The following is a 10415-nucleotide window of genomic DNA, read 5'->3' on the forward strand; positions in this document are numbered from 1 at the left end:
GTCCTCATAGCAGAGGTTCTGCAGCCTTCTGATCATCTTTGTTGAACTTTTCGTCAATCAGTACCCTCAAGGCCTCTCTGCAGCGCTGTTCTCAATCACATCATCCCCCATGCTGTATTGAAACCTCAGATTGCCCTGACCCAGGAGTAGAACCTTGCACTTGGCCTCATTGAACCTCATGAGGTTCACACAGGTCCACTTCTCCAGCTTGTCCAGATCCCTCTGGATGACACTTTGTCCTTCTGCACCGCTCAGCTTGGTGTCATGTGTAAATTTGCTGAGGGTGCGCTCAATCTTGCCATCTGTATCACTGATGAAAGTATTAAACAGCACTGGTCCCAGTACAGACCCCTGAGGGATACCACTTGTCACAGATCTGCATCTGGACATCAAGCCATTGACCACTGCACTCTGAATATTACTATCCAACCAATTTCTTATTCACCAAATGGTCCACCCATCAAATCCATATCTCTCCTCTCTAAGAAGGATGTTGTGGGGGACCATGTAGAAGGCTTTACAGAAGTCCAGATAGATCACATCCGTTGCTTTTCTGGTGCCCACAGTTGTGGTTACACCACCGTAGAAAACCACTAGGTTGTTTAAGCAGGACTTGCCCCTAGTGAAGCCATGCTGGCTGTCATATTGCATATGAACTGTTCAATTAAGATCAATTAAAATGCTATCTCTTTTCTCAATACTTGAGTAAAAGAGATCGGGGAAACTACAGAAAATGTGAACCCAATTCTACTCACAGCTTTAGGTATATCAAGCTATGTTATTTGGCTTATACTGTTACAAATTTGAACAATATTAATCTGATAAATGAAAAAGCATCTGCCAACTCAGGTCCTTCAGACCTATGTGTGCTTGCTGGTGGGGTAGAATAATGCCTAGCTTTCTTGCCAAATATCATCCTGGTCCTTTGGATGAGTCTTCTGCTGCCTTGCCCCCAGTCCTAGATGTCCAGCTTGTCCAAAATGAACTCCTTGCTCCAGGTGGAGGCTGGAAAGTGGAGAAGAATATGTCTAGCATTTACTTTCTTTGAGATTGCTAACATTTTTCCTGTCTGATTAACAAAACTCTTGCCTTTGTAGAAAATATCTATCTGACCAGTGCTGAAGAGAAGGTGCTGATGGAATCATACCCCTATTGTGGGTCAAGAAGTGAGGTCTTCCTAATACTTTAAAGGCTATGTTCAAGACTCAGTCAACTAGTGCTGAACTCAACACCACCCAAGGCAAATGCCAGAACAGCTTTGTAGCTGGACTGAAGCTGAAGGTGACTGGTGGGGGCATTCAAATACTCTGAGAGATTACATTGAGTATATAGAGGCGATGGCAGCTGCCAAGGTTTTGTTAGCTCCAGGAATGCGCCCACCATGTCCCATCTGACACCCCGTCCCTTAACCAATTCCAGCAGCGTAGGCAGCATGATACCTACATTATTAGTGTACGGAATGATTCTTTCAAATCACACTGTCACTGCTGGAGTCATGGGGCAGTGCAACTCTTACCTACAGTCAAAAGGAATTTGCGTGACTGGCTCTTGCTGCCAAATGACCCAGATACCTAGTTATCCTGGCAGCCCACTGGAGCCATGGCATTTCTTATGATCCTGTGTTTGCTGTCGGTGATTGGGTGAGCTGCTGTATGGGCATGCTGTTGATTGCTTTGCTCTAGCCCTTCAGGCACAAGTGCTTCTGGAGGAACAGGCATGTGTAGCAAGCATAGCCTGGATATATGCCAGGGAGATAGCCTGGACAAGCCTTGCCTTGCCTTGCCTTATGGCATGCTGAGCATTCCCCTCTGCTAGCTGCAATGTGGCCTCTGGAGGATGATGCTATTCCCCAGGTCCATTAGACCAGCTTGTGCCAGGTGCAGCAGGTGCAGCAGCACCTGATATCTGCTGCATTGCTTGATGGGGCAGACAGGCTCTGGCTGCTTGGTGAGTCCTAGTGCTCTGCGGTGGGGTGTCCTTGAAGTGGCTGGTCCTTCCCAGTACCCTCCCACACACAGTCAGGGAGATTGAAACTGAAGGGCACTCATTGTGCTAGGAGCCAAGGCTGCCTGGAGCCTTTGCATCTCCAAAAGCAGAGGCGCTGCCTAGGCCCCGGTGCCCCTGTGCAGGCTGTACCTGCCCAGTCTGTCAGGCCAGCTGCCTTGGAGGCAGTTTCCAAAGGGCAAATACAAACACAGGGCAGATTCTTGGAAACAATGTGCTTTTAGGTCTGCTGGTTATTAACCTTGCAGGAATGGACCCAGAAGAGATACATCTGCAGCCCAAAATCCAGGCTTCTCTCCCAAATTCTGCAAAGCTGCAGGCTTCCTTTGGAGAAGGTTGCTCCTTCCCCTGAATTCATACATGCAGGGAATCAGCTACAACAGTTTGGGTGTTTAAAAAAATACACTGGAGATCACCTATGTGTGGTGAATAGGATGAATCATGGAATCATCAGGTTGGAAAAAACTTTTGAGATCATCAACTCCAACACTTTGTATGAGATCCAAGTACTAGTACTCATCACTAGGAGTACTAAGGGTTTACCTAGGTTTCTGGCACACTGACTGTTTGGTAAAGGACTGTTTCTGATATGTAAGCCAACCTTTTCCTTCTGGCAGCCTTTCTCAGGTCATTGACCACATTGCTGTGCGGGGTTATCACGAGGGGCGGGGTCCAAGATGTGGTGAGAGGCAAATTGCAGAGTGGAAGTGTCCTGTGGTACATAATGTGTGATGACTTAGAGAAGCAGAACTGTCTCACCCGCAGATAGATTATAATACAAGTGTATTCTTGCACTTGTTCCATTTCCTCACGGTGGACCCATCTGTTCTTACCTGACTGCATACATACTAGAGAGACCGTGAATGCAATGTCTGTGTTGTTAACTTAATGGAAATAGCTTCCTTTTTCTGAACTTTGCAAAAGATGTTGTGTGCTTTTGGCCAAGCTCGAGTTGTCCTTACTAGCCATTTTCTGTAAAATGAGGGTAGTCGTAACTTTTTACCTTGCTTTGGGTTGCAGGTTGCAAAGCAATGATACTTAAGAAATACTGAGATTTTCAGTGCTGGAGAACATCAGAGAAGAAAAAAGTATTGCTATTGCAGGTGTATTTGTAGCATTATTATGCATTCCATATTCCGTTATTATTCTTATTAATTCAAACATGCATGGAAAATATATTCCTATTTTTATATAAGTCGCAAAGCATGAAGCAGATAAATTGCTTCCTTATTCTGAAACTCAGAGATCATTTTGTCTTTAAGTCTGAAATCCTCCAGCACATTCAGGCATCTCACCATTTTTCTCAGTGGAAGCCAGTGTAGTGATCCTGAAGAGAAGACGGTTGTGCACCCAGTGGTTAGTAACTCACGACAGAGCTAATGTAAGCACGCCCAGGCCTGTGCTGTGCCACACTGCGCATGCAGCCTGGCTTCAGGCGTGTACTGCGCTGCAAATTCCCTGGCCATGGGAAGAACTCAGCCAGCTCTCCCTTACAGAGGAGCTCACTGGCAGTTCTCACCCAGTACCTGTGATCCCACCACCTGCACGGCCTTGCCTTTATCGAACAGCTCTGTTAGCTCTGATAAACAGCATTTTTAATGATACCTTATGTGATGCGAGTGCCTTTCTTACTGGAATCATAATAGGCCAGCACCTCCTAGTGCAAAACATTTGACACAGTCAGCAGGTCTCAGTGAGAATTGTCTTTCTGGAGAAAGAATAAAGAAAAAAAAAAAGAAAAAAATAAAAGAGAAACTCTACCTGGCTGTCCCCTCACAAATGCATAAGGGATATTTGCAAAGTGTTTAGCCCAGGCATTTTCCCTGCTGGGTTTAGAAACTGAGGAGGAATTATCAGAATGCCCTACACCAGCTGAAGTATTTGCTGTCACAGAAAATGGGAGGCGGGGAAAGAAAAAAACTCAGGAGAATTTGTGCCCTCTTTGGTTGTTGTTAACATGCTTTCAGCCAACGCAGAAAGTCCTGCATGAGCTACTGGTGCAGCTCTGTACCACAGTCTGCAAGCACCAAGCCACAGTGCAGGCACCTGTGCTGCAGGCATCTGTGATGTGGTGACCTGTGCTGCAAGCACCTGTGGCACAGTCAGCCGTGGAGCAGGACCTGTGGTGCAAGGGCGAACTTGGAGCAGCCTAGGAAGGGCATCACTGAGGCATGAGCTATTTACAAGGGAGATGAATGGTGGGATGAGTACCACTGATTCTCTCGTGAGGACAAGTAGACAGAAGGGTCAGAGGATGAGTGCAGCAACAGTATTCTGTCTGGTCACTAGTGATTCACAAAGCCATTCCCCCTTGTCCTATCACTACATGCCCTTGTAAAAAAGTTCCTCTCCAGCTTTCTTGTAGCCCCCTTCAGGTACTGGAAGGTCATTGTAAGGTCTCCCTGGAGCCTTCTCTTCTCTGGGCTGAACAGCCCCAATTCTCTTAGCCTGTCCTCATAGCAGAAGTGCTCCAGCTCTCTGATCATCTTTGTGGCCCTTTAACCAGAACATTCAATTTCCCTAGCCATGCCAAAGCCCTTCTGCCCCTAGAGGAGATACTGTGATCCTTACACCTAGTCAGTGTGAGGTGAGAACACAACACACACTTTCTAAACAAATATGTATTTATTTTTAAAAAACATTAGAGCTACACTTCCACCAGAGGCTTCTTTGTAGTCAGAATGCCCTTCTCAAACAGAAGCATGGCTAGAGAAATCCTGTCCTCCAAAGTTTCACATGGCAGGGTATCCACACTGACATAGTTTGGATAGGAAGAGAGGAGAAATTCAATACCGTCTGTATACTCAGGATCAATCTCAAGGAACTTGGGTTCTTCCTCGTGATACACTCTTGAATTTTCTGTTGTGTAGTACAGCATCACACCTGCTTCTTCATTACACAATCTAATGATGCCATGGCTAAGGAGACAAATTTCTGTGTCTTTTGTTATCAGTATATCGACATCACGGGGGCCTCCATCTTGCCAGCGAGCTGGGAAGCCATACATGCTCCGTGCCTTTTCACTTTCTGTAAGCACCGGGGGGAGACAGTCATGAAGAAATGACTTGGCTCTCTGATCCACGGCAGCATCGATGGGTGCATAGTCTACAAGCTTCTTTATCAGGCTCTGCACCTTCTCAATGAAGGCTGTGCGCTGAGCATCGACTGCATCTGAGTTGGCAACCCCCATGTACCTCAGGTAGTCCATGGGAAGTCCTTTCCGATACTCCACATCTTCCTCCAGGGCCATCTGCAGAGCAGCTGGGAGGAGCTTCTCCAGGAGGTCCCCCCAGGAATTCCTCTGGTAGGAAGACACGGTGATGTGGAGTGAGTGCGCATCAGGGAGACAGTCGCCCTGGTGGATGAAGCCACGGGGGAAGTACAGCAGGTCCCCAGCCTCCAGCACCGTCTCCAGCACGGGGTCACCAAGCTCAGCCTGTGTGAGGTTTGGGCTGGAGAACCGGGGCAGCACCTCGGCATCCGATCGGGGGCTGTAGACGCGCCAGTGCTTCTTCCCCTCCAGCTGCAGCACAAAAGCCTCGATGTCATCGTAGTGAGGAGCAAAGCCCTGCGTCCCCGGCGGGGTGAGGTACACGTTAGCTCCGGCCATGCTCCCGAAATGCTCCTGCAGGATGGACAGGAGGTGCCACACGGCAGGGGAGAAGGCCTGAGGGCACAGGAGCCGCAGGGAGCACCCGTTCTGGTAGAAGTCCCAGACAACGGCGGGCAGGGCGCGGCAGCAGGGGTTGTGGGTCTCCCGCACGCCCTCGGCGTAGCTGGTCACGTCCAGGTGGGCGCCGAACCGCACCCTTCCGCCGCGCAGCGCCGCGTCCAGTTCTGCCGTGGAGAACAGCCCCGCGTAGTACCCGGGGTCGCCGCGCCGCACCAGCAGCGGCGCCCGCTCCCAGCGCCGCGCGGCGAACACGTCGGGCCGCACCGGCGCCAGCAGCCACCGGAACAGCTCGGCCGCCCGCCGCCGGCTGTCCGCCACCCGCCCCAGACGCCGCAGCAGCGCCGCCGCGCCGCCCTCCGCCGCCGGCACGCCGGGGCTCGCCGCGGGGCCGCGCTGCCGCTTCGCCTCGGGGCTCCCGCCCGGCGCCTTCGCCCGCGCCACGAGGCTGGGGGCCGTGGCGGCCACCGGCGGCGGTACCGGCGGTGGTACCGGCGGTGGTACGGGCGGCGGTGCCTCCGCCTGCGCCCCGCTGACCGGCCCGCTGCGCCTCGCCCGCGCCCTGGCCCGCTTCCCTCCCGCGGGCAGCAGCGGCCCGCGGCGGCGCCGCTCCAGCCGCCCAGCCCCGGCCGCTCGCCGGTAAACCGAGAGCGCCGAGAGCCGCCCCGGCCGCCGCCGCTGCTGTTCCTCCGCGCCGCCCGCCTCCATAGCCGCCCGCCCCGCCGGCCGCTTCCGCCCAGGCCTCGGCCGCTTCCGCTCTGTCCCCGGCCGCTTCCGCCCGGGCCTCGGCCGCTTCCGCTCCGTTCACGGCTGCTTCTGTCCGGGCCTCGGCTGGCGCTGGCGCCTGGGCTGAGGAGAGGGAGCTCCCACAGGAGGGAGCGCCGCTGATGCGGTGTGGAGCGGGATGCCCCATCCCTGGAGGTGTTTAAGGCCAGGTTGGATGGGGCCTTGGGCAGCCTGATCTGGTGGGAGGTGCCCCTGCCCATGGCAGGGGAGTTGGAACTAATGGATCTTTAAGGTCCCTTCCAACCCAAACTATTCTATGATTCTATGCCCTATCTCTTCTCATCGTGCCCGCTGATAATGTAGCGGGGTGTTTCTTTGCTCTCGCCACAAAAGTGGAAACGTGAGGCAGCTCGGGTAGGAGTTGATGTAGGTCTGTCTGAGCCCTGGCTGGAGAGCTGCGGGCCCTGAGCGCACTCTAAGCACGTGTAGAAAAGATTTTTCCCCAAGGGGTACTGTAAGGATATGCTTTTGGATAGTATGCAATGACTCTGCAACCTAATGAGGTGAGCTGAGGCAAGACTTATTAATAAGGTCTTGCTGCACAAGTAGGAGCAATTCGAGTTGGATGGAGCCTAGTTCTGGTGCGCCATCACTCCCTTTCCCTGTGCTTCCCCTGGAGATATCAGGCAGAAGGCTAACATCCACTAACCACCTAGTACCCTTAGCAGATCTATCTGGAATCTTCAACCTACAAAGGATATGGAGCTGTTAGAAGGGGTCCAGAGGAGGGTCAGAAAGGTGATCTGAGAGCTGGAGCACCTCCCATAGCAGGACAGGCTGAGAGAGTTGGGCTTGTTCAGCCTGGAGAAGAGAAGGCTCTGGGGAGACCCTATAACAACCTTCCAGTACCTAAAGGGGCTACAGAAAAACTGGAGAGGGGCTCTTTATCAGGGAGTGTGGGGATAGGACAAGGGGTAATGGTTTTAAGCTGAGAAAGGGGAGATTTAGATTAGATATTGGGAAGAATTTTTTTCCTGTGAGGGTGGTGAGGCACTGGAACAGGTTTTCCCGTGAACTTGCGGATGCCCAGTCCTTGGAGCTGTGCAAGGCTAGGTTGGATGAGGCTTTGAGCAGCCTGGTCTGGTGGGAGGTGTCTCTGCCCATATCAGGGGGATGGGAATTCTGTGAACTTAAAGGTCCCTTCCAACCTAAACCGTTCTATGAATCTATGAAAGCATCGTGTTTAAACATCTGAAGATACCAGACTTCATAACCACATTTTAAAACAGAACAAAACCTCTGATGATACCATGTACTGGAAGGATACCTGAAAGGGCTACAGGAAAGCTAGGGAAGGACTGTTACAAAGGCCTGTAGTGTTAGGACAAGGGGCAATGGCTTTGAACTGGAGAGAGGCAGATTTAGACTTGACATAAGGAGGAATTTCTTTACTATGAGAGTGATGAGGCACTGGCACAGGTTGCCCAGGGAAGCTGTGGCTGCCCCATCCCTGGAAGTGTTCAAGGCCAGGCTGGATGGGGCCTTGGGCAGCCTGGTCTAGTGGGAGGTGTCCCTGCCAATCACAGGGGGTTGGAACTGGATGATCTTTAAGGTCCTTTCCAACCCAAACTATTCTATGATTCTATGACCTGTGTTTTCTCTCCATCTCTCTCCTAGGCCTGAAGCTTCCCAGAACAGTGTCAGCAGGATTGCTGGTGCTGGGGCATCCTCAGGGCTGCTCTGCGCTCCCAGAGCTTGCTGCTTCTGCATACAAAGCTTTGCTGGAGGGTAGAGGCCAGCAAGACTCAGCTCATGACAAATGTGCAAAACTATAGGGCTTTGTATTGTCAGACAGTGTAGACGCATTTCTGGTCAAGCAGTACAAAACTTTCACTATATAGTACTTCTGTGAGAAAAATCTTTGATGGCCTCCAATCATACACGGGAATGGATTTTGCATGAGCACATGATCTCCAGGGGCTGCTGTGAGTCTAAAACATTGAACTGGAGCAACAGCCCAGGTGTACCCGGGCTCCGTCTGGCTCACAGGGGTGTTATTTGCCTCTCACAGTGTGGTATAATAGATTTATTAGGCCCTGTGAATGGCAAAATAAGCTTGTTTTTTGCAGAAGAGAGTGGTTGGCAGAGGGAATGCTGGCAACAGACAACAGACAGCTGCATCTGGTAAAACGGGTAGATTGGGTGGTGGTCTCACATTCATATCTATCACTTGAATTAAGCCACTGACTGCCTCAGCACTGGGAAATGGGCTTTGCTGCAAGCTGTGAAATTGCTGCAAGGTTTGGTCCACAGTCCGCACTTACTAACCCAGTGAGTACCAGTCTCTAAGGAGGCTCTCACAGGTAACTGGATTCTGACTTGTGGCAAAAAGGCATATAAGTACGCATACATAACTTTTTAGTCATAAACTGCTGACCAGGTCTGAGACTAGAATTGGATCGAGCCACACCTGGTCTTCTCTCTGAGATGCTGAGAAAGCAAGGGGGTCCATTTTGAACCTCCTGGCTCGACGACATGGCCTCCTTATCAACCTGTCAGAATCTCACCTGTTTAACATGACATGTGGCCTCATGCAGCATCTTAAACAAGCAGGTGACATTCACAATTCAGGAGGAGAAATAATGAGTTAGGTTTAATGAGGATGAGTTCAGCTGTGAAGTCTGTATCTAGAACAGATGCAGACGTTGCAGGGGGCTTGGAACTAGATGATCTTACAGGTCCCTTCCAGCCCAAACTATTCTATGATTCGATGGTGTTAGAGGTTTAAGGTTTTTGAATTGCTTTAAGAACAACAGAAATCAGCCTCACATCCTGTCACTGCTCTAAGTGGCCAAGACCCATTTGTGCATACAAAACTATTTTAATTGTGGAGGTGTTTTCTGACAGGGTTCTGCCAGCACAGCCTTTGCAGCCCAAGCTGTGGGAAAAGCAGCAGCAAACAGTCCTTTTTGTACCACGATGGTTTTGGCTCTTGCGCAGCCTCGGTTTTGCCAGCAGGGGGCAGAGCCGGTCAGTGGGAAACACGCGTGGAAGGGGGCATCGCACTGCCCTGGCAAGGTGACTGGCGTGGATGGGATTTAAAATAAGAGGAAAGGGCAAGCTGCCTGTGGACTTGACTGGAAGAGAAGGTAAGGTTGAACTCTATTTTCAATCCATTCTTTGTTTGCCCGAGGTTAAGCCTTGCTTACCAGAATAATCTTATCTGCTGAAATGGTTTCAGCAGAAGGGGGCCCTTAAACAAACCAAGATGCAGGCACTTTGAAATATGGTAGAAGTTAGGCTACTGTGTGCTTTAATTATATGTAGCATAGATAAATGGGCTTGAGAGGGGGAAGGCCTTTGAAAAATCTGGGCATCTGGGTTGTTATTTATGTTAGTGTTTAATTTACTCAAGTGCAAAGAAGCTGGGCCGTGTACACAGAACCTGACCTGGGTTACACCAGATGCCTCCAATGACTGCAGCAAAGCTACTCTGGATGTTTACCACTACAGCAGGTTCAAAGACTCGTTTGAGGGCTCTGATCTTCATATGGATGTCACTTTCTACTGTGGAGAGACAGGTGATTGATGTTGGATTTTTATTTTTTTTGGGTGTATAATAAAGTATCAGAGTGAAGGACTGAGTGGGAAATAATGGTGGTGAAATCTCTATAACAATAAAATATGTTGATAATTTAGCCTTTCTAACAGTAAATGCTTTCAAGATTAAAGAATGTTGCTATGTTTTTGCGTGACACAAAAAAGTATTTTGACGTAAGGCAAAACCAGACAGCTTCAGTATCACTTACAGAGAACTCAGATGGTTGTCTAGGAATAGCCACCAGGTCTACATGCTGTTTTCATTCATTGTCCAATATTTCAAGGGGAATTTGTCGTAAAGAGAGAATAGTGTCACGTACAGCTCCTTAAATAAACAAAAGGAAAGTAGCACAGATCTCTGAATGATTAGGTGGTCCCCAGCTGCTGCTCACGTAGACAGAGTAGCAACTGGAGG

At 50.2% G+C, this 10415-nt stretch overlaps 1 protein-coding gene across 1 annotated transcript; it reads right to left on the reverse strand.

Moving 5' to 3' along the window:
* Positions 1-4616: 4616 nt before the first annotated feature.
* RIOX1 (ribosomal oxygenase 1) lies at positions 4617-6399 on the reverse strand. Its single transcript, XM_069857015.1, has one exon. The coding sequence runs from the start codon at positions 6380-6382 to the stop codon at positions 4652-4654; it is 1731 nt and encodes a 576-aa protein (XP_069713116.1). The 5' UTR covers positions 6383-6399; the 3' UTR covers positions 4617-4651.
* Positions 6400-10415: the final 4016 nt, after the last annotated feature.

The sequence above is a fragment of the Phaenicophaeus curvirostris genome, chromosome 5, assembly GCF_032191515.1.
Source record: "Phaenicophaeus curvirostris isolate KB17595 chromosome 5, BPBGC_Pcur_1.0, whole genome shotgun sequence".
NCBI classification, from domain to species: Eukaryota; Metazoa; Chordata; class Aves; order Cuculiformes; family Cuculidae; genus Phaenicophaeus; species Phaenicophaeus curvirostris.